The sequence below is a fragment of the Pteropus medius genome, unplaced genomic scaffold, assembly GCF_902729225.1.
Source record: "Pteropus medius unplaced genomic scaffold, Ma_sr-lr_union100, whole genome shotgun sequence".
Lineage (NCBI taxonomy): Eukaryota > Metazoa > Chordata > Mammalia > Chiroptera > Pteropodidae > Pteropus > Pteropus medius.
In genome coordinates, this window is record NW_024355526.1 from 1,283,800 (window position 1) to 1,308,500 (window position 24,701).

The following is a 24,701-nucleotide window of genomic DNA, read 5'->3' on the forward strand; positions in this document are numbered from 1 at the left end:
CACCAACACCAACTCCTGGGGCCCGGCAGCCCCTGAGGGGTGCATTCCCTTCATGAGGCCCAGCACCTCCTCCCCATAGGAGCCAGGCCAGCATGGCTGGGTGGCCAGGCCCACTAAGGGGTGAGAAGCGGGGTCACTAGGCGTGAGGCAAGCTAAGCTAGCCCAGAGGGTCGGACCTACATGGCTGTCCTGATACAGTTACTACACGGGGTGCCAGGCTGGGCTCCCGACCCCCAAAGTGGGGGGCAGTCCAGAACGGGCATGCCACACCTGGCCGGAATCTGCCCTCCCAGGTGGCCTGTCTTGGCCAACGAGCAGGACCCCAGACAGGCTTTGGACTTAGCACCTTTCTGCCAAGGCGAGGAGGGGCAGGCAACCTGGGGAGCCATTGGGCCCAGGCTGCTGACCCCGCCGGCCCTCCACCCCCAGGTCGCCCTCATCCACTTCTTTTTCAACGTGACTGGCATTGTGCTGTGGTACGTGGTGCCCGTCCTGCGGCTGCCCATCCCGCTGGCCAAGTACTTCGGGGACCTGACCGCCCGCTACCGCTGGGTGGCCGTTGCCTACCTACTGCTCAGCTTTCTGCTGCTGCCGCTGGCTGCCTTTGGGCTATCCTTGGCGGGGGACACGGTGCTGGCTGCAGTGGGGGGGCCCCTGGTGGCACTGGTGCTCCTCGTCGTCCTGGTTAACTTCCTGCAGCGGCGCCAGCCGGCCTGGCTGCCCCGCCCCCTGCGGTCCTGGGCCTGGCTCCCCCTCTGGCTCCGCTCTCTGGAGCCCTGGGACCGCCTAGTGAGCCGCTGCTGCCCCTGCAGGGCCTGCAGCCCCCCTCAGGCTGCTGCCAAGGAGGCCCACTGCTACGAGAACCCCGAGACCCTGGCCTCCCAGCACCTGTGAGTAGTGGGCGTTCCCCGCCCAGCACTGACACTGGCGCCCTGGGAGATCCCAGTACTAGTGGACTTCTGAGTCACCTGACTCGACTTCTCTAGAAATAAAGGAGGCTGCGACCCAGATGTGGGTGGTCTTCGCTGCAAGACAGGGACCTCGGAGGGGCGCTGGGCGCCGAGCAGCGCTTTTGCTGCCCCCTGGCGGACACTAGGGGGACCGCGGCAAGCCCGCGTGGGAGCTGCCCGCCCCCGTGGGTGTGGACACACAGATGACCCTCCAGCTCCAGGCTGGACCGGTTTCTCTCTCCGGGCTGCCTGCCGGAGACAGAAGGCCCCAAGTAGCAGTCAGGAACGCGGAGACTTCCTGCAGCAAGAAGCTGGGGTCTGGGGAAGCCGGACCCCGCCCTGGCCCTTCCTGGTCCTTGTAGGAAAGAGGGGCGGCGGGCTCCCACGCCCCGCCCCTGAGAATATGCGCGAGGAGGCCGGTGCGCGCGTGCAGCCCGCCCCGCTACCGCCCAGACCCACTGTTGCGGGGTGGCCGGCAGGACGCGACGCAACTACGCACCTCCCCCCGCCCCCCACCCCTGCCTCGCAGGTGTGTGTGGGGTGAGAAGGGGGCCAAGTAGGGACACGGTGGCCCCGAGGAGGCGCCTCAGCACCCCCTTCTGCCCCTTCCTTTCTCTAGGCTGGGTGGGGCTCAGTGCACAGCAGGTCGTGGGTAGGGCCCGGGGCGCGTTTTAGGCACGCTGGACTCTGCTTGCCTTGGGGCCGCCAAGTCCTCTCAGTCCCAGAGACCGACTAGGAAGTGGGTCCTGCCTGCGACCCGTGACGCAGCCTGCACCTGGAGCTCACCCTTATGACCCACCCCCGCCGAGAGGCAGGCCAAAGCCTCCGGGCCATGTGAGGGAGGGGGAGGCCCAGCTGTCCCCCTCACCTGGGGGTGGCACCTGTCCTGAGCCAGCCTCGTTCCTCACTGGCCCCCGGCCCCTCCCCGCGGCGCAGTGTTGGGTTTCCACACAGGAAGGCTCGTCCGACCGCCAGCAAGTAACCAGACACTAGGGAAACGGCTGAGCCTCCTGCCGCCCCAGCGCGGGGCTGCCCACAACCCCAGCCGGCTGCCCAGGCCACCCACTGGACTCACGCATTGAGAGGGGCTGAAGAGCAACCCCGGTCGAGGATCCGATGTGCCATAGTTTTTCGTCTGCTGCTATAGCAGTCACCTCCTCCCAGTCCAGGACGCTGCCCTGATGGGCTGGGAGGGGTGCGCATGGTCAGGAAGGTGGGGGGCAGCCCCAGAGACATTCCTACTTATGGTCCTGCTCTTTTACTATCCCCCGTGTCCCCCAGTCCTCTTAGCCCTGGTTCTCCCAGTCCCCTCAGCCCCCTCTGTGTCCCCTGGTCCACTTAGCCCCCTCCTTAGGTGTCCCCCGGCATCCCCTTGTTGCCCTCTCCCATTTGTCCCCAGGCACTCAATCCCCTCCCTGTGTCCCCAGCCCTGGGGCCCCTCTATGTCCTGGGCCCTCAGTCCTCACCCCCCAAAACCCCCATTCCCTTAGGCCCCCCATTTTGCCCTGGGTCCCCTGTCCCCCAACAAGTTCCTAGCTTGCATTCACTTTGTCCAAGGGAAGTAGCTCTGTTCTGGGAGTCACGAGGGGTCCCATGAGAACAAGACACCTGGAGCAGGCACTTGTTCCCTAGCTTGGGTCCCCCCACTTCTGAGACCTTAGGACATACCTGCAAGTGTGTCATCTGCCTCAGGGTCCCTCTAATGGAAGTCCCCTGAAGAGGGGCTGGGCCTGGCTAGTTCCCTGGGGAGACTGTGGGAGGCAGTGCCAGGGGAACAAAGTACCCCATGCACCTCTCCTTCCGGGGTGGGTGAGGCCGCCCACAAAGGCTGACCGCCAGGTCCTTTGAGGCCACAAGCAACTGTCTGCCTGCTGCCTGGCTTGGAGGTAACACACCCTCCCACTGGGACCATGGCCACCAGTAAACAAAGCCATCCTGGTGGACGCCTCCAACAGCTGTGGGCCGAGCCAGAGGGCCAGGCGCCCAGCAACCTCAAGGCCTCGCCTGCCTTTCCCTGTGCCCTCTCGCCCCACATCCCACCAGGCCACAGGCCCCCACTGGGCTCACCTCTACAGTGTAACAGGAACATTCTTGGCTGAGGGTGGGCACCTGCGGGGCCTCCCTCAACCAGCCATGTGCAGCAGCGGCAGCCACGGTTCTTAGGCTCAGGCCCAAGGACCACAGGGAGGGTCCAGTTGTCTTGCTGCCAGCCCATGTCCACCTTCTGGAGCGATGGGAGGGGCAAGGCAGACAACCTGGTGCCAGGGAGAGCTCTGGGGCTCACACCTGGGCAGGTGACACCACCTCTATTTTGTTACCTATAAAATGGGAGTGTCATACTGAACTGCCAGCCCTGTAGGCACTGGTCACAAGGGTGGGTCTGGGGGAGTGAGGAGGGAGGGCTTTGCACACGCACTGGGGAAAGCCTGGGCTTCTCCCTTCCTCATGGATTTGTAACAGCTCTGCTACAAGGCCCAAATGGCCTCCTCGCTGCAGTGCCAGGGCCCGGCTGACTGTGGCTTGGGCAGCTGAGCTAGCTACTTTGCAAGGTGCTGTGAGGACCCAGGATGTCAGGCCACCCCACGGCCATGCCCAGCGCACTCATCGGGTCATGGCCTGGCCCACCGTCCTGGCCGCCCTGTGGGGAGGGAGCTGGTCCCCCAGGCCCTGCTGTACCTGACCTGCACTCTGATGTGGTGACTCATCCTTCAAGACAGGAGGGCTGCAGGAGCCAGGGAGTGGAAGGGAATGGAAGAGCTGGTGGAAGGGCTGACCTGCGTCCAGCGTGCTGCTTGTCCCAATAGTTTTACCCGCGATGCACAGTTCCAGTCACATGCACACCATTGCTGCTGTTGATACCGCAGTACGCCAGAACACCCTGGTACTGCAAATCACACGGCTGTCCCCAACACCCTCGCGTTGGGGCGAAGGAGCGAAAGTGGACTGAGAACACCAGAAGCGAGAGGCTCAGGGGCCACAGCCGCGAGACTGTTCAGGACAGACCTAACGTTTATCCTTTATTAAATGATACAAAAGTGTAAGGCAAGTGTACTGTCTTTAAGGCGACTGATTAAAAATGCGACCACATACAATAATTTTTCCTTCGTTAAGTTTTTCTTTTCCCCAAACGTAAACAGTGAAAAGTAAAGGCATTTGTCAGCCCAGGCATGTTGATCGTGGTTCGGGTAACAGGGCCGGGAGCCCGGAGGTTGGGGCCCGCCCGCGCCGAGGGAGGTCTGGGCGCCACCCTTGTCTCCACGGAGCTCGGAGCGCTGGGGCCGAGGTACCAAGGCGACGGGCAAGGGGCCAGCGCGGTCTCCACAACAAGATCATGGCTGCGGGGCAGCGACCCGCCCCAACACCTCCCCTCCCTCTCCAGCTCTGCCCCCCTCCCCCGCAGCGGCCCACGTGCTCCCTCACCTGACCGCCTTCGCGGCGGGCGTGCGGACGGAGGAGGGGCACAGGGAGCCCAAGGCCCCTGCCGCTCTGGGGGAGGGCCCCTACTCCACCCACTCGTGGGGCCCGGCAGCCGAACCCTGTTTGCCTCTGCAGTGAATGGCCTCGCGCCCGTCCTCGGCTCCGAGACCCCGCAAGGTAGCCCAGATCGCCCCGCCCTCGTTTCGCTGCGGTCCGAGGGAGCGGCCCCCACAGAAGGCGCTCGCCCACCGGGGCTGCGGAGACGATGCGTGCGTGCGCGCCGGGTCGCCGCCCCGCCTGCCTTTCCCCGGGCTCCCGCGCCGGACTGCGCGCGCCCCGAGCCCGCGCGCGCCCCGCGGCACTGCGGCGGTTACCAGGACGCTGGCCCCGCACAGCCAATAGCGCCAGCCTGTCGGCGTGCTCTCCAAGGCCACCCAATGAGAGAACAAATCAATCATTTGAAACACCCAATGGACGGGGCACCGCAGCGCGAGCGGAGGGATTTTGATAGGGAAAGCGGCGGCCGAAGCCGACCAATAAACAATAAACGGCGTTGGGAAGGCGGGCGTGAGGCGGTGAGATAGACGGGGCTTTAGCCAATCAAACAAGGACGCTTGCCAGCCTCGTTCTGACTGCCCAATACGAGGCAGGCGGAGGCGGGCGCGGTGGCTATATAGGCGTTGGCGGAGCGTCGGTTGTAGCACTCTGCGCGCCCGCTCCTAGGTTCTCGCTCTCGTCTTTTCGCCCGCGCCGCCGCCGCCGCCGCCATGAGGGAGATCGTGCACCTGCAGGCCGGCCAGTGCGGCAACCAGATCGGCGCCAAGGTGGGTGGCGGGGTGGCGGGGACCCTGCGCGGGCTGGCCTGCCGGGCGGGGCGGGAGGGAAAGATGGCGGCGAGCGGGTGGCGGCCCCGCATTGCGGCCCCGCGCGGGGCCGGGGCGGGGGCGGCTGCGCGGGCCCCCGGGGACCGGACCGGCAGCGGGGGGGGGGATGGGGGAGGGGAGGGCCGCGCCCGTCCGGGGCGGAGCCGGCTCCAGGCAACGCCGGCGTGACTCAGCCCCGGCCCGCCCGCGTCTCGCAGTTCTGGGAGGTGATCAGTGACGAGCATGGCATCGATCCTACCGGCACGTACCACGGGGACAGCGATCTGCAGCTGGAGCGGATCAACGTGTACTACAATGAGGCCACTGGTGAGACCCCGCGCCCCTTGCCCACCTCCCTCCTTCCGCGCCGCGGCCGCCCTTGCGCTGACTCCTTTCTGCCCCCTTAGGTGGCAAGTACGTGCCCCGCGCTGTGCTCGTGGACCTGGAGCCGGGCACCATGGACTCCGTGCGCTCGGGGCCCTTCGGGCAGATCTTCAGGCCAGACAACTTCGTTTTTGGTGAGCCGCGGGCACGGGGTTGGGTAGTGGTCTGTTAGTAAGGACGCCTCAAAGGTCAAGGGGCACCCAAGGTCACCGGCTTCAGAACGTCAGAGCCAAGGTCCTGACCCATTCTACCTAGAGCAGAAGCTGGGGCTCCTGGCAGGATACTCTCCTCCCCCTTGGAGTCACTCAATCCTTCCTCTAAAGCAGCTTTGGGAGGAAGGCCCAGCTGTCGGCCGGAGGGGAAGGAGCGACTGGCAGATGTAATCTCCCTGACTGCAGCAGAGGCTCATCTGTCCTTGGGAGTTGGCAGGGGCTGCCCGTGGGAGGGGCTGGCTTATTGCTAAGCCGCATCAGCTCAACCCCTAATTTAATTTTTAACTAGGCAAGTTGCTAGTTGCTACCTTGTTTGAGATGTGTCTGTCTTGTCTGTGGGGTGAGCTGCGGATGTCGCTTCGCCCCGTTTGGCTTTTTGGCTCAGTGGTCAGCGTTACCATGACCACACGTGTGACTAACGAGTGACTGGCTTCCCTATTTCAGGTCAGAGTGGTGCTGGGAACAACTGGGCTAAGGGGCACTACACAGAAGGCGCGGAACTGGTGGACTCGGTGCTGGACGTCGTGAGAAAGGAGGCCGAGAGCTGCGACTGCCTGCAGGGCTTCCAGCTGACCCACTCCCTGGGTGGGGGGACTGGGTCTGGGATGGGCACCCTCCTCATCAGCAAGATCAGGGAGGAGTACCCCGACCGCATCATGAACACCTTCAGTGTGGTGCCCTCGCCCAAGGTGTCGGACACCGTGGTGGAGCCCTACAACGCCACCCTCTCCGTCCACCAGCTGGTGGAGAACACCGACGAGACCTACTGCATCGACAACGAGGCCCTCTACGACATCTGCTTCAGAACCCTCAAGTTGACCACACCCACTTATGGCGACCTGAACCACCTGGTGTCGGCCACCATGAGCGGGGTCACCACCTGCCTGCGCTTCCCGGGCCAGCTCAACGCCGACTTGCGCAAGCTGGCCGTGAACATGGTGCCCTTCCCACGCCTGCACTTCTTCATGCCCGGCTTCGCGCCGCTCACCAGCCGGGGCAGCCAGCAGTACCGCGCCCTGACGGTGCCCGAGCTCACTCAGCAGATGTTCGACGCCAAGAACATGATGGCCGCCTGTGACCCCCGCCACGGCCGCTACTTGACGGTGGCCGCCGTGTTCCGGGGCCGCATGTCCATGAAGGAGGTGGACGAGCAGATGCTGAACGTGCAGAACAAGAACAGCAGCTACTTCGTGGAGTGGATCCCCAACAACGTGAAGACGGCCGTGTGCGACATCCCGCCACGCGGGCTCAAGATGTCCGCCACCTTCATCGGCAACAGCACGGCCATCCAGGAGCTGTTCAAGCGCATCTCGGAGCAGTTCACGGCCATGTTCCGCCGCAAGGCCTTCCTGCACTGGTACACGGGCGAGGGCATGGACGAGATGGAGTTCACCGAGGCCGAGAGCAACATGAACGACCTGGTGTCCGAGTACCAGCAGTACCAGGACGCCACGGCCGAGGAGGAGGGCGAGTTCGAGGAGGAGGCGGAGGAGGAGGTGGCCTAGGGCTGTCTGGGACGGGAAGCGCGGAGGCCATGAGAACTCTTTATTCACTCCCAGCCTGTCCCGATAGCCAGTCTCGCTGTGTGCACCTGCTCTTCTCCCTGTCTCGACATCACAGCTGTACAGACATCACCATTAAAGCATTTTCATAGTGTCCGGTTTCTCCTCTGCAGTTCCTTCTGGTAGGCCTCACGGGTACTGTTCCCAAAGGTCAGTGCGAAGTTGTCCTGCATGGCTGCAGGGGCACAGCCGCAGCTGACTTCGCGTGCCCGCCCTGCGTGAGCGGCCGCTGGGGGGTTGGCACAGCTGCACGTACAGCTGTGGACCTGGGCTTCTAAGCAGCGTGGCACTGCCCTGGGCACCTGTCCCCAGAGGCAGCTGGTTTATCTGGCCCGTAGAGCTAGGGGTTTTTGTCCCCTTCCATCGTGGGGAAGCAGGGGCACCCTACCTCAAGGGGACCCCCAGGACATGCAGCTGGTCCTGTGCCAGCAGTGCAGCATGAGTAAGGGGCCCAGCACCTGCTCCTTTCTGCTGTGGGAGGTCCCTGTACTCACATGGTATGAAGCCCATGTAGAAGGGTACCAGGCCCCGGCTGTTGTAGATGGTGGTGCTGGGCCAGTGAGTGTGGGGCAGCCTCTCGCCCAGGGCACAGATGGGGTTTCTAAACAGGAACTGGAGAGACAGGTGCTGACATGTGGTGCTCCCACCAGGTGACTCGCAGCAAAACGTCTCAGGGTGGGGCAGGCATTCCCACAAGTAGCGCTCTGGGATGTCTGCCCTTCCCTGCGAAGCTTTCCAGCAGGGAGCACAGACCTGGTCTGAGGAACAGGGTTGGGGGTGGGGTGGGGTGGGGTGCAACCTCCCTGGGAAAGGGTTGGGCAGAGCCCCCCACGCAAACCATGCTGGGCAGCGTCGGTACCTGGTTCTTGTCGAACTCGTCCATGGCCTGTGTGACTCCATCGCGGTAATTCATCCCCATGACCCAGGCAAACCGGGGGATGAAGCCAGCATAGCCTGAGAGGAAGCGGTCAAGGTGCCACCCCAGGTCTCTGCCACCCACCTGCTCCCAGGGGTGTCCAGGAAGCTTGTCTGGGGTCTTTCCTCTCTAAATGGGCAGAACGTGTTGGGGCCAGAAGGGAGTGGGCGAGCAAGCACTCCTAGCCCCAGGGAAGCTGGGCCCCAGAAGGGAAGGGCCTGTGGGCAGCCTCCGCACCTGCTTTCACCCTCATCCTTCCCGGGCCCCTGGTGCCTTGGGGATATGGGTGTCCCAATCCCACCCCAGGCCCCCACCTGAGATGGCCTTGCGCTGGATCATGTTTGGGTGATCCAGCTGGGGCAGCCTGTGGAACCTGCTCACGTCTAGTGTCTCTTGCCAGTGGGCTGTGGGTGGGCGCTGGTCCCTCCTGCAGTGGTACAGCTGGGTAGGGAGGAGCAAGTCACCATTCCACCCCTTCCTGGGTCTGGCTGGTGGGGCTCAGCCCAGCGATCCCAATGTCTCTCTCACCTGATACTGTCCAGGGGCCTTGTGGACAGGCGTGCTCTTCCAGCCCTCCTCCCCGTATGCCAGCCGCAGGCCTGGGTGCCCGAAGCCTCTGGAGTCCCCCTTTCTGCCTGGCGGGCACGGGGGGTAGGGGTAGAAGGGCATGAAGCCTGCAGGCAGGGAGACCTGCTTGGATGTGTTCTCTACCCCTGGCAGCCCCTCAGCATCCACCTCCTGGGGGGAGAACTGGCCCAGGTTCTCAAAGTTTTTGTAGGGCTTCAGACCTGTAGGGACAAGGCAGCCATGAGTGACAGTGGGAGGGAGGTAGGGGCTGGGTGGTGAGTAGTGGGTGGCAACCCACCTGTGTAGTGGGGGATGTAGGGCTCTGTGAGGTCGCGGCAGGGAATCAGGGGTGGCTTGGACTCGCTGAAGTCCTCGATGAACTTGGGCTTGGTAAGGGGGGACAGCACGGAGCACGGGCTCTTGAGCACACTGGGGTCTGTGAGCAGCTGTGCCGTGGTGCGCCCGTAGGTCTTCCCAACCTGGTAGCGCAGCTGCGGATAGAAGCCTGCATAGCTGCAGAGGAAGGGCGCAGGCAGGGACGGTGGGCGAAGGCAGGACTCCTACCAGAGGGTGCAGGTCCAGCCTGCTAGCCCCAGGCCACGCACCTCACCTCTCCGCAGGATGAGGTGCAGCAGCAGCTGCCTCTGAGGCTTGAACAGGAGCACAGGCCAAGTGCTGGAACAGGCCTGGTCCTCGGAAGTGAGCTCCCCTGTCACCACTACCATCAGGCTGCCACCCCCCTCTCCCAGCTCTCCGACAACGGGGGGCTTAAAGATGATGGGGCAGAACTGCCCAGTGGAAACATTTTTAAGGATGGCGACAGGGCCCGAGACCCGAGACATCCATCATATATAAGCTGGCACCACTGGGAAGCCTTGGCAGGGATCTGGCTCGGACCTCCGCTACCCTGGACACTAGCAGCCCGCTGAGTGGGTCCAGGACTTAAGCAGCAGCAAGAGAGCAACTGGTAGGAAGCGATGGTCAAGCCGAGTGTCTGTCGTTTAGCCACGTGGGGAGCGGTGTGGACGTCATGCGAGGCCCCCGTGGGGCGGTGGGGTTCACAGCTGTGCAGCATCCTCCACCCCACCTTGTCCCCAGGACCGTTGTGAACTTAAACCTGGTGCCTCGCCACCTCCTCCCTCGTCCACGAGGCTGTGTGTGTGCACGTGCGCACCCTCCGTGCACGGCCCATTTTTATTTCATATGGGGGGCTACCTCGTAAAGCGGCCTGGCATCCGTCTTTAAAGTGTGCAACACTCTATGGAGTGAGCGTCCAGTGTTTTTTCCAGCACCCTCCGCCAGGGGCTGGGCTGTCCCCAGTAGGTTTTCTGCTCTCGACATGATGCCTACCTGGCCCTCGACACCCTGCTCCAGCTCTCCAGCCCGAGGCCCCTCAGCCATGGGGCCTCGGCCCCCTCCCTGGAGACCAGCTCTGGCCTTGAGCTTCCAAGTCCCGGCCTCTCTCTCCCATCCCCCTCCACCACAGTCCCCATTGGGTCCTCTGCTCACCCAGGGATATAATGAGGCTCTGGCGTGAAGAGGTCGTGTTTCTGAGTAGTTGTCATCTTGCTTCAAGTCCGCCTTTGCTGGCTGCAGCCCCCCCTCATTGAGCTCCCTTCCTTGAGAGGGGCCCTGTTGCCCGGCAACCATTGTGAAGAGGCCCCATTGTTGGGCATCACCTGGGCCAGGCCCGTCCTTGACCCTGTGAGTGCTCCGGGTGGGACACTGAGGCCCAGACGGGCAACTGGCTGGGAGGTGTGACACTGAGGACTTCAGAGCTCAGAAAATCGAAACTGTTGCTGTAGCCGAGGTGGCCTTGCAGGGAAGTGGGGGGCAGGATTGAACCTGGACTTGTTACCCCTTGGAGGCCAGCAGACCCTCAGGGTGAGGCTAAGGGAGACTGCACCCACTCCAGGTCCCCTCCGCAGCCCACAGGCTGTGGAAGCTTCAGAGGAACCGTCACAAGCCTCAGCAGGCCCTTCCCCTGGAGCTGGGCACTACTTTCCATTTTAAACAAATCCTGATTTTTTTTGGTAGGAAAGACTTCCTCACCATACAAAATATCATAAAGGAAAAGATTAGCAGGTTCAAGGACGTGGCAAAACACAGCATAAGCAATATGAAAAAATAGACTACGAAATGGGGACATTTTGCAACAAATATTACAAACAGATATGATATCAATCTAAAAACCTTACATGACAAAAAATATGAAAAATTACCACCCCAATAGAAAACTGCGTATATAATGTGAACATATTAAGGGGAAAACGTAGTCAATAAACACGGACAGAAGATTGAACCTTAATCAAATAAATGCTGATGATGGCACTTTCTGACCCTTGTCGCCAGCAGGATGATGGTGAGAAGAACCTCTGCTCTGGTAGGTGCTGTCTGGAAAAGCAACTTGCGGATACAGGTCAAGTCCATACAAGATGTTCTGTACTGTGACCCTTCACTTCCACTTATGGGACCCTCTCAGGAAATGACCGACATTTAGCTGAAGACATATGTGCAGTGTCCCCCGTCATGACATTTGCTAGAGAGGAACCAGAGCCAACCCAAATGTCGAACGAGGGCCATGTTAACAAAACGCTCCCAGAGAACATTCTGTAATGCGGAAGGGCCCCGGAGCACAGGCCCTGAGCCCCTCACCCTAGCAAAGCCTGCGTTTCCTCAAGCAAGTCTCTGTCCATCTGGAGTGCCTCCCAAGGCCAGGCTGTCAGTGCTGGGTGGGAAGGATCTGAACAGGGGCGGCTCAGCCAGGGAGGGGAGCACCAGGAGGCCCTGCCGGGTGGGCCCAGGTGGCTGCAGCTGGGGCTGAGGCTGGCGGGCGGGTCAGCTCCAGAGGGCATAGTGCGGGCCTGGGCTCAGAGGGGCTCCTGCTCACTTGGCTCATTGTTCTTTTGCACTTGGGCCCGGGCAGCCCCATCCATCTGTGACAACTGGCCTCTGTGCCCCCGAGCAGAAGAGAGGCTCCCACACCTCAGACCTGCCCAGGCCACCAGGCGCTTCAGAGCCAGGCCTGCCTCTGGGGTGGGCATGGTGCTCACAGATCCATCTGTGTTGCTTTGCTATTCTGAGGGCTGGGTTTCCAGCGGGGGGCGGGGGTCCTGCTCCTCCTGGGAGCCTCTCTGGACCTTCCACTGTATCCCACACTTCTTTCCAGCTGGCCCAGCACAGTTGGGTATCCCGTAGCGCACACTCTCTTTGCCCCCCTGTCGGGCGTCAGTCCTCCCAGATGCCCTGCTAGAATGGACCCCTGAAGTCCCAGCAAGGGGAGGTGTTGGGACAAGGAAAAGGAGGAAGGGGGAAAGGAGGCTAAGCCAGGAGTCACTGAGGCAGGCTAGGGGGTCCTGCGGGACAAGGTTGCCCAGGGTGACCCACCTGGCAGGTCAGGGGAGGGGCCCCTCTGGGGACCCCACTGCCCCAGGCCCTTCAGGGCTGGACAATGCCCCTCCCTTGGGAGTGCCAGCAACTAGGGGTGGGGGTGGGGTGGGGGCATGACTGGCCAGTGAGGTCACAGAGCCCTGCGGTGTCCTAGTGGAAGGCAGCCAGAGACCCTGATCATGAATTTTGACCAGAAGGCTGTGAAATTCCTGGCAAACTTTTACATCAATGGAGGCAAACACTGGACCCATGGCTCCCTGAGGCCGAAGTCGATTGTGCTTGCCCAGTAACCTTCTTGGGCGGTGGGCGGGTGGAGCGGGAAGCAGCCTGGATGGGGCGGCCAGCCGGCTGGGTATGTGTTGGCCCTCTGTCTCCCTTGCAGGCCCAAGACAGCTCTGATGTTGTCCGGCCCGGAGTCCACCTGGGACGAGATGTGGCCCCCAGCCACGCAGGAGTTCCCAGCACCCCTCAAGATGCACGTGAGCCCTCTCCAGGGCCCCTCGCAGATCTGCACCCGGAACCTGAAGGAGCTGTGTGAGTGGGGGTCCCTAGTCTGGTCTGGGGAGGTGGGACAGGGGCCGGAGGGGGCCTCCTGGGAGGATGCAGGCCCAGAGCTTGCTTCCCACCAGGGCTGGAGCGTCGGCCCCCCATTGTGACCGACCTGGACGTCCCAGGCCCCACCAAGTACGAGGTGCTGGAAGCTTCGGTGCGCGAATCATCCCCGCACCCCCACTTCAGTATCGGCCGCAAGCCCCCGACCCGCGGTGCGTGCTCCTCCCTGCGCGCACCCCCTCCCCCGCCCTGTCGCCCGCGTCCTGGGAGTGGGGCCGCGCCTCCAGCCTTCCCTCCCCAACGACGCTGCCCCCACTGCAGAGGGCGGTGGCCGCAGGGCATGGCAGACCGAGTGGTTACATAGTGAAAGCCCCTTTACACAGAAAGCCGACTTCAACCGCGAGCAACAGGTGGGGCGCTCGCCCAGTAAGTCCTGCGGGGACGGGGCCTGGAGGGACGGGGTGGGCGGGGTCCGCGAGGGAGGGGAGGGGCTAGGTGGGAACGAGTGGGCGGGGCCTTGGGGAAGCGGGAGGGGCCGAGGTGGGGCCTTGAGGGACCCGGCGGGGCCTGCAGCAGCATCCTCCCCAACAGTGGCCATCGCCCGCCGACTACCGTCCACTCAGCGGGCCCGCCTTACCCGCCTTCAGCTTCGGGGGACGCTGCCCCGCCTCCAAGATAGAGGAGGCACGCGCGTGCCCTGGGCTGCGGGACTGGGGTGCAGGTCACCGTGCCCAACGCCTGCAGCAGGCCCGGGGCGGCGAGAAGCGCCCCAGCCCCAACACGTACAACATCCTTCCCGGGGGCCGTCTGCGGAGCCCGCGCCCGCCCGCCTTCTCCATGAACCGCTCGCCCGCGTTCGCCGCCTGGCTCAGCTCCTGTAAGGAGGCCTCGGGGTTGGGGGCGGGGGCCCCAGGGAGGTGGGAGCTGGGCAGCGGCTGGTGCCGAGGCCTGCACGGGGCTCCCCGCTTCTCCCTCTGCAGCCCACAACCCCGGCCCAGCCGCCTATTACGTGGAGGATTGCTACAACTCGCGCTTCCCCTCAGCGCCCGGAGTGGTCATCCAGGGCGTGCGAAGACCCAAGCGCCATGACACAGGCCCCTTCTGCACGCTTTAGAGCCTGCTAGACACAGCCCAGCCGGTTATCGCTCGGAACCCTGCCTCCCTGGGAGCTTTCCCAGGCCTCCCTCCTGAACTGGGTGCGCTCAGTCTGGCCTTCTGACTCCCTGGGCACCCCTGATCCACCCTCCTGGCCAGCTGACCCTTCTGTGAGCTGTGGATGAGGAGGGCCCAGCCCAAAGCACCCCCCACGCACACACCCATTTCTATATAGAAATGATGTTGATTCTTCCGAATTCTGTCGTGCCTGGCTGCCGTCCCTCGCCCCGTGAGCTGTCCCACAGAGGTGGCTTGCTGCTGACCCGTCATTTCTGGCTTTCCCTGGCCAAGGGTCTCCCTTCACTTCCTCCTTAAGCACACTCTTGTCTAGGCTGGGTGGAGTGGCCTGGGATGGTATGGGAGAGGTCCCTCTGGGCAGTGCCACCCAGGGGACCAGGCCAGCTGCCAGTCTGCTCAAGGGTCAGGCTGTTCGCTGAGCTGAGGAACGGACTTTTGAGGTGGAGGTGGGGGCCAGAATACCTGAACGGCCCTCATGAGGTGAGGTCAGCCTGCAGGCCACCAGGGAGGGCCCAGAGGACAGTTCGTCAGGGCCTGGACCCACCCTCAGCCCCAGCCCAGAGACCCACACACTCGCCCAGGCCCACGTGGGTGCAGGCCGAGCCACAGCCAATGGGCTCCCTGGCCTTCCCCAGTTAGGGCCCTGTCCTGCAGCTGCCTGGCCATTGACTGTCGGCCTACTGTCCTGCCCAGGGGTGGGCCCCAAGACCGTCTCCCTGCAGGGGCCTCCCTGCAGCTGCTGGTGGCTCCTGTCACGCCACCGATTCCTCCAGAGGTCCTCCTTGTGGCTCCCACCCTCCCCCCACCCAAGGCCTGGGCCAGACCCCTTCCTGTCTCCTCTGCCAGAGTTCAGCCCCTTCAAAAAGGCCCTGCAACAGCTGCTCCCATGGCGGTGGCATTTAACCTTCTGTGGGGGGGGGGCAAGGTCCAGGGAGGCTGAGCACATCCCCCTATGACCTCTAGGGCTGAACCAGCCGAGAATCAGAGCAGTGGATTGCAGGTGGTCATCACTGAGCCCTGGGCTGCCTGGCTCAGCCAGTGAGCAACAGAGAGCTGTGGGCGCTCCCAGCACCCCTAGGGCTCAAGGCTGGAAGCAGGGAGGATGGGGCAGTCCCCTCCAGCTGGGCTGAGAGGCCTCCTGCAGGACGCCACAGAGCAATGGGCTTCAAGGATGAGCAGGCATTTGCCAGGCAGCAAGAAGGGAATTTCTAGCAGAGCAAACCTTGGGAACCAAGACACGTGAAAAGGGAGAGGGTGTGACATTTGGTGTGGTGAGCTTGGGGACACTGGGCCGGTGTCATGGAATGCGAGCCGGAGATGTTGGAGAGGCTGCGGATACTGGATTGAGGGGCTTGCACACTTAGCAATAGGGAGACCACTGAGGGTGCAGAGCAGGCAGCGCCCACCAGCCATGTGAGCTTCTGGCACCACAAGTGACAAAGGATACCACAGAGGCAGGACTCGCATCCACAGCCTCGGCCTAAGCGCCTGCTGCCTTGGCTTAGCTGACGGGCCCTGCCAGCAAGGCTGGGGAGAGTTTGTCCCGTGACAGTGGGGCAGGACTGTCACTCTTCAGTAAGTGCCCGGAGGTATGTCCATCGGAGATCTAGACCCAGTTTCCGCAGCAGCAGAGCAGCCGAGGAAGCCTCGTGGTGATGCCCAGTGCGGGGTCAGGAAGCCGGGGACGCAGGTGGCCAGTGCGGGTCCAGGTGCGGCCCTGGTTCCAGGATCGGACGTCCCAAATAGCGAAGCTGGGTTCGGACAAACTGCCATCTTTCCTTGGCGGCCACAAGTCCTCTAAAGGCTGCAAGCTTTAGCCAGCGGGTGTCGTTTTCCTGGGGGGGCACCTCCATGAGAAAGCTCATGGAGGCTCCGTGTTCGCAGCAGGCGGGTTCTCTGGGGAAGGGTGTGCCACCCGGGGCAGCCCTTGGGGTTGTGGAAATAACAGGGGCGGGAAAACCCGGACCTTTACCTTCTGGGTGAATTGTCACCCGCCCCCGAGACGGTCCCTTCGTGCAAGTTTCATCCAGTGCCGAGCCTGGTCTTCACCGACTAGCAAATGAACTAGCTGATACGACGCAGAAGACCCAGGTGGTGGGTTTGAATAACTATTAAACTCTTCAACAAAACTATGGCTCGCAAGTCAGCTTTAGTCCAGGAAACATATGGACTCTAGGTTTACTGGGATCCTCAGAGGGCTTAAGTTTGAACTCGGAGGAGATTGGAATCGGAGGCAAGGAAGCTGGTAGTGGAAGGTTAGACAGCATCAGAGGTTCGAGGAGCCTGAGGCTGCAGACACGGAGCCTGAGACGTGACGTGGAGGGGAGGGCGAGAGCATGGAGGCTCCTCAAAGCCATTTTTTTCTCTTTAAAAGTCCAATAGCCTCTGTTAATTCTAAAGCTTTATTTTGTAAACAGGCAACTTCAGATTCTTGGTGACATCTGAAAGCCTCAAAATACCACTCGAAATACGCATTCCATTCATCTTTGGCAATTTTAGTGCTATTATTGTCCAATTCAGTTTTAAAGTGAGTCTGGGAATCTCGAAGGTTCCCCGCAGTGGCCACTAATGTTCCGAATTACTTCTGGTGAAATCTGTCCATTTAGTTAAGCACGCACATGAAGAGTGGCCTCGGCTTTCAAGCATAAATTTGGCTGGAGTTCCTGGGGGCAGGGGCAGTCTTAAAATATTTATATAACTGAGATCTCTCTTCAGAGACTTTTCCGTAGAGCAAGGGCCCAAAGCAATTGACAAGTGTTCCAGCATCCTTCAGGTCATATAGCAGCCAGTCTCACTCTGGGACAGCCTGATCACAGAGGGGTCAGGCCAAAGGCTAAAAAAGCCAGTTCTGGGAGACAGCCTGCTCGAGAAAGAGCCTGGCCAACGGCTGAATGACACCTTCAATGAGACAATCCAGTCTAGAGCCCAACGGAAGGTCAGCCAGATTCAGTAGCAACAGTCCCTATTCCAAAAAGAATCGGCCAAAGGCTAGCCAGGCTCAAGAAACAGCCCAGTCGCCAAGGAAACAGGCTGACACGTCAAATCCCACCACAGGCAGGCAACAGACAGATAAGGCCTTTCAAGAAGAAAACCGCTAAGCCGTTCCTGACTAAGGCCTAGAGAGTCTCAGGACACCAGAGCGGTGGAAGCCGGATTGCAGGAGACCCACCCTAAGCGTCGGAGCCCAAGCGGCTCTGTGCGGCCCCAGCACCTGGCTGCTCACCTGCTCTGACGCTCTCCGGGCATTTTTCGTCTGGATCCTGGACGAGCCCCTACAGTGTCGACTGTAAAACGGAACCCACTAGGTTCCCCTTCACCAAAAAAGTTTATTCCCCAAAATGAAAGGACCGAAATTTACACAACGACCAATGAGCGCACCGAACGCACAAAGATGGAGGAAGAACTTAGAGACCAAGGGAGGTTAGGGGGCGGGCTGGCCGGCCACAGAGCTCTGATGGAAGCTTAGAGACCTTTCTGCCGGCTCTCCGATGACGTGATGCCAGAGCTCCTCCCACAGGCCTCCAGGTTTCTCTAGGTTAAGGCCTCTCATAGATGTCATCACTTCTCAACGTCAGAAAGCTGCTGTGAGGTCAGCAACAGGATATTTCACGGTTATAAAAATAAAATGCACTCGACTTAAATATCAGTTCTGAAATTCTTAAAGCCGGCTTTCCCCCTCCCGCTCTCTCCCTCGTGTCCCTTCCCGCGGTGCCCTGCACACCCCGCCTCGGACCCCGCCATGGGTTCCTCTGCGCCGGGAGGGGACAAGGCGGGAGGCGGGACGGAGCTAGCGGCCTGGGCTGGAAGCGAGACTCGGCGGGACCCGGCCGGTGGGCGGGGACTACGGGCGGGGCGGGGCCGAGGGCGGGGTCTCGCTGTCTGTCCGCACTTCATCAGGACATTGCTCTTCTGCGCAGCCGCTCAGCCTGGAGCACGCCGCTCCCAGGAACCTTTGCGCGGCGGCGGCGTTTCCGGGGGGGGCGTGTTGGCGGGCGGACCGAGTTGTGCGGGGCGGAAGTGGGCGGCCGCCGTCGGAGGGAAGCCGCGCTTTGCGCGGGACCTGGCCGAACTGGACGGAGCCGGGGAGAGAAGTTCTGGCGGCCCCCGCGGCCCGGGCGAGCGGGCTGCTGGGGGGCCTGCGGCGGCCGCGGCGGCACCAGCGGAGCGCGGAGGGGATGGGGGGCCGAGCCGGGCTGGGGCCGGGGCCGGGGCCGGGGCCTCGGCCATGTTCGCGGGGCTGCAGGATCTGGGCGTGGCCAACGGCGAGGACCTGAAAGAGACGCTCACCAACTGCACGGAGCCGCTCAAGGCCATCGAGCAGTTCCAGGTGGGGTGCGGTGCGGAGGCCGGGCCGTCCGCGGGGGAGTCTGACAGGGGGGCGGGGTCGCGTGGGAAGTGGGCCGATTTCTACCCTCGTTCTCCGGGAGGGAGGAACCCTGGGCTAGTGCCCCTTGGACGGACATCTGGGTGGCTTCCAGTTTTTGTAGTTGCAACCAGCGCCGTTGTGACATCCTTTTAGTTTCTGTATATGCTCAGGGCCTCCGGGGTGCCTGGCCCGACGTGGCTGCAGCTCAGGTTTCCGTTGTCGCCCCCCAGGTAAGCAAAATGGAGCCCAGGCTGACCCTCTGCTTCCTCAGACAGAGAATGGCGTGCTGCTGCCTTCCCTGCAGTCGGCCTTGCCCTTCTTGGACCTGCACGGGACACCGCGGTTGGAGTTCCACCAGTCGGTGTTTGACGAGCTGCGGGACAAGCTGCTGGAGCGTGTGTCAGCCATTGCCTCAGAGGGGAGGGCGGAGGAAAGGTAGGTGGGCCCGTGACAGGTGCAGCCTGGGAACTGACTTAGCGGCACTCACTGTCCTCTTGGTTACACATCCCTACCTGAAGGGGATTGGGGGCTGTCTCCCATTTCACCTGTTGGTGGAGACTCGTCCCTTTAGCCGTCTTCTGTCTGGGGACAGGCAGGCAGCTGCTTCTGACTTGGTCCTGTGCTGCTGCTCATTCGTGTGAGTTTTTCCAGGTACAAGAAACTGGAAGACTTGCTGGAGAAGAGCTTTTCTCTGGTGAAGATGCCGTCGCTGCAGCCGGTGGTGATGTGCGTCATGAAACACTTGCCGAAGGTGATGGCCGAGGGCCATGCGCCCAGGGCGCCCGCGTGCAGCCCCGCTGGGCGGGAGTCGAGTGTGCGCCAGGCCAGGTGTCAGCTCGGCTCCTGGGCTTTCCCAGGCGCCTGCCGTGGCCGCGTGGAGGCCCATTCCTGGGGTGGCCTCTGCGGAGGGGGCTGAGGCCTCGTCCTGTCGAGGGCAGACCCGGGGTGCCGGCGTCGCTCACAGGTGGCCTGTGGGTGCCGTAGGTCCCTGAGAAGAAGCTGAAGCTGGTCATGGCCGACAAGGAGCTATACCGTGCCTGTGCTGTGGAGGTGAAGCGGCAGATCTGGCAGGACAACCAGGCGCTGTTCGGCGACGAGGTGTCCCCGCTGCTGAAGCAGTACATCCTGGAGAAGGAGGGCGCGCTCTTCAGCGCGGAGCTGTCCGTGCTGCACAACTTCTTCAGCCCGTCCCCGAAGGCCAGGCGCCAGGGCGAGGTGGGGTGGCCGCTGTGTGGGGTCTCTGCTCTGCGGGCGCCTGGCCCCGCTGCTTGGCCAGCCTCTTCACAAAGCTTTCGAGTATACTTCCCTCGCTGGCGAAAGCGCGAAATTTCTTTTATATTTGGCAAACAGCTGCTGTACCGCCTGGCAGCAAATGCAGAAGCCCTTCGCGTACTACCTGCCTTCAAAACACTGCGTAGGCTTTTGAAATTATAGAAGTAGACACCTACAGCCAAATATACATACTGGTTCCGAAACTCAAAAAATTTGGCAAAACTGCAGCGGAAATGCGAAATTTGCAAAACTGAGCAACGAAACTTAGTGAAAGGCGGAAGATGCAAGTGGTAAGAAGGCGGAAGCGAAGCTGAAACAGCGTATGCAGCGGCGTAGCGCTGAGAACTGGAAGCACTTTCGTGTAGTACAGCAGCAGCGCGCTTGAATGGTAGAAAGGAAAAGCGGCGTAAGCTATACGGCAACATGGTGCTGCAGTTCCTGCGGACGCTCTTCCTGCGGACGCGGAACGTGCACTACTGCACGCTGCGGGCCGAGCTGCTCATGTCCCTGCACGACCTGGACGTCGGCGAAATCTGCTCCGTGGACCCCTGCCACAAGGTGGCGCCCCCAGGCCGCTGCCCTTGCTCTCACCTGGGCTCCGTCTCCCCTCCGCATGCTCGCGGTGGTCCTGGTACCTGGGCTCTGCCCAACCCCCGGGCCCCGGGTGCACGCCGGCCCCTGCACCATCCCGCCCACGCGGCTGGGGTCGGGTTGGGGGGAGGTGTCTACACAGCCACGCTCCTCACCTACCTGTTCCATCAGTCCTCCTCCAGCCGGGCAGGCCCCGTGGCCAGCCCGAGACCCTGCCCCGCCTCCTCCGGGCTTGCCAGGCCTCCGGCCCTCCGCTGCCTGGAGCCCTCGGGCCGCTTAGTGGTGATCACCGTGCTCGGGCTTCCTGCACGGCCCTCGTCCCCAGCACAGATGCTGTGCAGCCAGGATGGCATCACCCTCCCTTAGGGCCATGCTCTGAGATTGCAGTGTTCACCCCCTTGGCGGGGCCACCAGAGAGGTACAGTCATCACCTCTACACACCGTCGGACTGGTGGGGACTCAGGCCCTCGGCCTTTTGGCCTTTGCGCCATCCTGTTCCTGGCACAGGTCCCGGCATGGAGCGGGGCCTTGGCGATGGGACACGGTGGTCCTGACCCCTGCCTGGTGTGGGCGGGGCAGGCTGGAGCGCGGTCTCTGGCTGCGTCTTTACTGTGCCTGCCCCGCAGTTTACTTGGTGCCTGGACGCCTGCATCCGTGAGCGGTTCGTGGACAGCAAGAGGGCCCGGGAGCTGCAGGGCTTCCTCGACGGAGTTAAGAGGGGGCAGGAGCAAGTCCTGGGGTGAGCCTTGGCCTTGTGAAAACGCCCCAGCCCCCCAGCGTCCTGTCCATGGGCGTCCGGATGTGCGTGCGGTGTCAGTGGGGTCTGTGTCCTGTGGCTGTTTTTGCAGCACGGTTTAGAACTGCCTGGCACCTTGTGTCCACGACAGACACGATGCTGGCCAGATACCTGGGCGGGGCCCCTGTGCTCGGTTCTCCTGTCATCGTTGCTGTGGGACTCTGGCAGAGTCTGGGTCAGGTTCCCAGAACCAAAGCAGGACCTTAAGTACTGGTTTTCTAGTGTCTTGGTATTTTAAGTTAAGTGCAGGTTTTAAACTGGGAGCTTCTCTTTGGAAGGGGTCCAGAGTGGGTGGTCTCGCTCTGCATGGAGGGGCTGTCTCCCGGCTTAGTGGCTGAGGCAGCCCAGCCCGTGGCTGCCCCCCATGGGCCAGGACCGTCTCAGATTAGTGCTGATGGGCTCCCCCTTGCAGGGATCTGTCCATGATCCTGTGTGACCCGTTCGCCATCAACACCCTGTCGCTGAGTGCGGTCAGGCACCTGCAGGAGCTGGTTGGCCAGGAGACGCTGCCCAGGGTGCGTATGCTCGGCTGCTGTGCTGCCTTCTGGGTAGGCATGGGGCGGTGGCCTGCTGGTGGCTAGGGCCGTGCCACCTCGCTGAGAGCATAGCACCCCACACGTGCATGGCACGTGGAGCCTGTGAGGGACGCGTGGTAGCAGGACCCTGCAGCGAGCAGGTTGGGGGAACGAGGCTCAGGTGAGCAGGTGCTGAGGCCCCGTTCCCCTGTAGGACAGCCCCGACCTCCTGCTGCTGCTCAGGCTGCTGGCGCTGGGCCAGGGGGCCTGGGACATGATCGACAGCCAGGTCTTCAAGGAGCCCAAGATGGTAATGGATGGGGCGGGCACCTTACCACCCTTTCCCTGTGAGAGGCTGAAGGGCGGGCATTGGGGGGTGGCTCAGGCCAGGGACGGGTGGGGCTGTGTGGATGAGCTCTGGCTCCCACCCTAGGAGGTGGGGCTCGTCACCAGGTTCCTGCCGACGCTCATGTCCTTCGTGGTGGACGACCATGCTTTCAACGTGGACCAGAAGCTGCCTGCCGAGGAGAGGGCCCCGGTCACCTACCCCAGCACGCTTCCGGAGAGCTTCACTAAGTACGGCTGTGGGGCGGGGCCGCCCCTTGGGCTCCCCTGGGAAGCCGTGTGGCCGGGCCGCCGGGCTGAGCGTCCTCGCCGCACAGGTTCCTGCAGGAGCAGCGCATGGCCTGCGAGGTGGGGCTGTACTACGTGCTGCACGTCGCCAAGCAGAGGAACAAGAACGCGCTGCTCCGCCTGCTGCCGGGGCTCGGTGAGTCTGGGTGCCGGCTCCGTCGGTTCTGTGTCTTCTGGAAGCTGTTTTGGTACAAAGGCGAGAGGCTTTCACAGATGCTCTCTGCTCCCGTCGCCTTTGGGTGAAGTCCTTGCCCCAGGGGTGGGGGCGCCAGCTTAGTTCAATCCTGCCTGGTGTGGGTGTGCAGCCTCTCAGGTCCTCAGATGCCGAGAGAGCCCCTGGGAGGCGGTGACACTCCTCCGGGAGGATGGGGTGGGGCAGGTCGCTGTAAGCCAGGAAGGGGAGACGTCTGAGTGGACCCTTTCGTGAGTCAGCTGCGGGTTGAGCCAGGGAGAAGGGGCTTCTGGGAGCCTGGCCGTCCCACCGCGCACGTAGGCCCACGGGCCTCTGCTGGCCCAGGCCTTGTCGGGGTGTTGAGACTTTTGCAGACATACTGTACGTTTCTTGCCAAGTGTGTTTCCCGGTCATTGACGAGTCTGCTGGCGAAGCGCTATTTTGTTGGCATCTCTGCGGAGAAAGCTGTCTGTCTGTGGCTGTTAACTTACACCCAGCCGCCACCTACCCAGTGACACGAACCCGTTCTGGAGGGCAGTGTGTCTGAAGGGAGTGTGCCCGGGCTGCAGTCAGGGGTAGGCAGGGCTGGGTCCTGGAGGCTGTGGGCAGGGCATTTGTCCCCGCTGCCCCCCGCATCCTTGGCGGGAGGCCCTGTCCTCTCCCCCCCCACACACAGCTTCTTCCATCCGATTTGTCTGACTGTGGCCCGCCCTCACCCACGCCCTTTCTGAAGGACCCAAGGGTGCCGCTGGGCCCACTAGGTCATGCAGTGTCATCTCCCACCTCGGGCCCTGCCACATTGTCACAGGGACGGCTCCTGGGTCGGGACATGGGCGGGCCCTGGGCTGGCGTTCTGCCCGTGTTTGGGCACATCCGGGACCAGCTACCGGTACTCGTGTCTGCCTCGTCCTTCCCGCTCCTTCCAGCGCTTTCGTTTCTGTGTCTTGTGGGCTGGAGACAGGTGTCCTGCTGCAGCGGGAGCATCCGTGTCCCCAGCTGTGCTGCAGCCCCAGGCGGGAGGGGCGCGCTTGCTTGTCTGTGTTATCAGCCCTTAGAGTAAGAGCAGCTGTTGATTTTGTAAGTTCTCTTTTGCTGACTTTTTAACTCTACTGTGGGAACTGTTCATGAAATCAGAAGTAAAAAGCACAGCGTGGGGACCCCATGCCCTCCGCCCACCTCCATGGAGATGTGTGTGTGGCCACCTGTCCCCTCAGTGGCAGTCGGGACAAGTCCCGTGCTCCCAGCCCACCGGCTGTGAACGATGTAGCAGGTGTGTCAATGAAAAGGGAAGTTCTTAAAAACCGCGGCTCTAGCCCACGAACGCCTTGGGTCGTCCCGGTGAGGTCAGGTCTCTCTGGTTGTCACACTTTCGTTCAAGGTGGTTAGTCTGTTCCAGTTAGGGTTCTGACAAGGTCCTCGCGTCACCCTGCGTTTCCCTGCTGCCTTGCGGGTCTCGGGTTTCGTGGGGTTTGTTGGGGGGGCCCAGGGTGTTTGCTCCCTGACGGGGAATCGCTAGCACTGTGTCTGCGGTCGGAGCTGTGACGGAGTGCCCCCTTCCCTGGTGCCTCAGCGGCGCGTTGTCCCCGAGACTGTCAGAGCTTTGCGAGCTCCGGTGGTGGCAGCTGGGGCTGTCAGCGTTTCTGGAATAGACGCCACAGCCATCGTGGCCAGGCGCGTGCCCCGTGTGGCCAGCTGCCCTCTGCTGGCTCCCAGCCCTGCTCGTCAGTGAGGGTCGTGGGCGGTTGCTCTCGCAGCCTCTCTTGAGGCTGGTGTCTGTGGTTTCAAAAGAAGGACCGTGTTTCTCTGCTGCTGTTCCTCAGGAACGGCAGAGGGGGCCACCAGTGTCTGGTCCTCTAGTTACTGGTTTGTTCGGGCTGTCTCTCTTTTGGAGCCTGCTCAACGCAAAGTCCCTTGGCCACTGTGCAGAGCCGTGTGTGATGAGCCTCCACCCGCTCCCTGGGCCTGTGCACTGTAGCCCCGCCCGGGCCCCCGCTGGCCCCACCGCTGGCCTCGCCCATTTGGCCCTGGTTCTAGCTCAGGAAGAGTCCTTGGAAGTGCCATCTTGCAGTCACCCAGTTCTTTCGCGGGTGCAGGGCTGGCCCCAGGCAGGGGTGTGGGTGGCGATGAGTGACTTCGGCTGTGCCCATAGTGGAGACCTTCGGCGACCTGGCCTTCGGTGACATCTTTCTCCACCTGCTCACGGGGACGCTGGCGCTGCTGGCTGACGAGTTCGCCGTGGAGGACTTCTGCAGCGGCCTTTTCGATGGCTTCCTCCTCACCGCCGCCCCCAGGTACCCGGGGGGACGGACGGGCGCCGGCTGGGCGGGGGGCGGGCTCGGCCTGCAGCACCTGTGGCCTCTTCCAGGAAGG

General features: G+C 62.5%; 5 protein-coding genes across 6 annotated transcripts in view; 4 read left to right on the top strand and 1 right to left on the bottom strand.

The window, feature by feature from the left end:
- The window catches only part of SLC34A3 (solute carrier family 34 member 3), a 6,610-nt gene extending 5,602 nt beyond the window's left edge, over nucleotides 1–1,008 (top strand). The window contains exon 10 of the mRNA XM_039858872.1: nucleotides 158–1,008. Within this exon, the coding sequence (XP_039714806.1) occupies nucleotides 158–894 (737 nt within the window). The 3' untranslated portion in view covers nucleotides 895–1,008. The remainder of the gene's footprint in view (nucleotides 1–157) is intronic.
- Nucleotides 1,009–5,030: 4,022 nt separating this feature from the next.
- TUBB4B (tubulin beta 4B class IVb) lies at nucleotides 5,031–7,482 on the top strand. Of its 2 annotated transcripts, XM_039858837.1 has the most exons (4): nucleotides 5,031–5,191; nucleotides 5,449–5,557; nucleotides 5,638–5,748; nucleotides 6,271–7,482. In XM_039858837.1, exons 1-4 carry the CDS (start codon nucleotides 5,135–5,137, stop codon nucleotides 7,329–7,331), a joined length of 1,338 nt encoding a protein of 445 aa, XP_039714771.1. In that variant the 5' UTR covers nucleotides 5,031–5,134; the 3' UTR covers nucleotides 7,332–7,482. The 2 variants fall into 2 exon arrangements, with proteins under 2 accessions (XP_039714771.1, XP_039714772.1); XM_039858838.1 differs by lacking the exon at nucleotides 5,031–5,191 and having other exon boundaries at nucleotides 5,531–5,557; nucleotides 6,387–7,482.
- Nucleotides 7,457–11,555, bottom strand: CIMIP2A (ciliary microtubule inner protein 2A). Its single transcript, XM_039858849.1, has 7 exons — nucleotides 10,381–11,555; nucleotides 9,170–9,384; nucleotides 8,833–9,092; nucleotides 8,619–8,745; nucleotides 8,248–8,342; nucleotides 7,883–8,000; nucleotides 7,457–7,563 (listed from the first exon to the last, which is right to left on the bottom strand). The coding sequence occupies exons 1-7, from the start codon at nucleotides 10,434–10,436 to the stop codon at nucleotides 7,475–7,477; spliced, it is 960 nt and encodes a 319-aa protein (XP_039714783.1). The 5' UTR covers nucleotides 10,437–11,555; the 3' UTR covers nucleotides 7,457–7,474.
- Nucleotides 11,556–12,361: 806 nt separating this feature from the next.
- Nucleotides 12,362–14,165, top strand: STPG3 (sperm-tail PG-rich repeat containing 3). Its single transcript, XM_039858839.1, has 6 exons — nucleotides 12,362–12,547; nucleotides 12,644–12,795; nucleotides 12,891–13,025; nucleotides 13,135–13,223; nucleotides 13,405–13,690; nucleotides 13,794–14,165. Exons 1-6 carry the CDS (start codon nucleotides 12,441–12,443, stop codon nucleotides 13,925–13,927), a joined length of 903 nt encoding a protein of 300 aa, XP_039714773.1. The 5' UTR covers nucleotides 12,362–12,440; the 3' UTR covers nucleotides 13,928–14,165.
- A 3,560-nt stretch (nucleotides 14,166–17,725) lies between these two features.
- The window catches only part of NELFB (negative elongation factor complex member B), a 13,057-nt gene continuing 6,081 nt past the window's right edge, over nucleotides 17,726–24,701 (top strand). The window contains exons 1-4 of the mRNA XM_039858873.1: nucleotides 17,726–18,313; nucleotides 18,624–18,787; nucleotides 19,004–19,103; nucleotides 19,337–19,567. Of these exons, the coding sequence (XP_039714807.1) occupies nucleotides 17,726–18,313; nucleotides 18,624–18,787; nucleotides 19,004–19,103; nucleotides 19,337–19,567 (1,083 nt within the window). The remainder of the gene's footprint in view (nucleotides 18,314–18,623; nucleotides 18,788–19,003; nucleotides 19,104–19,336; nucleotides 19,568–24,701) is intronic.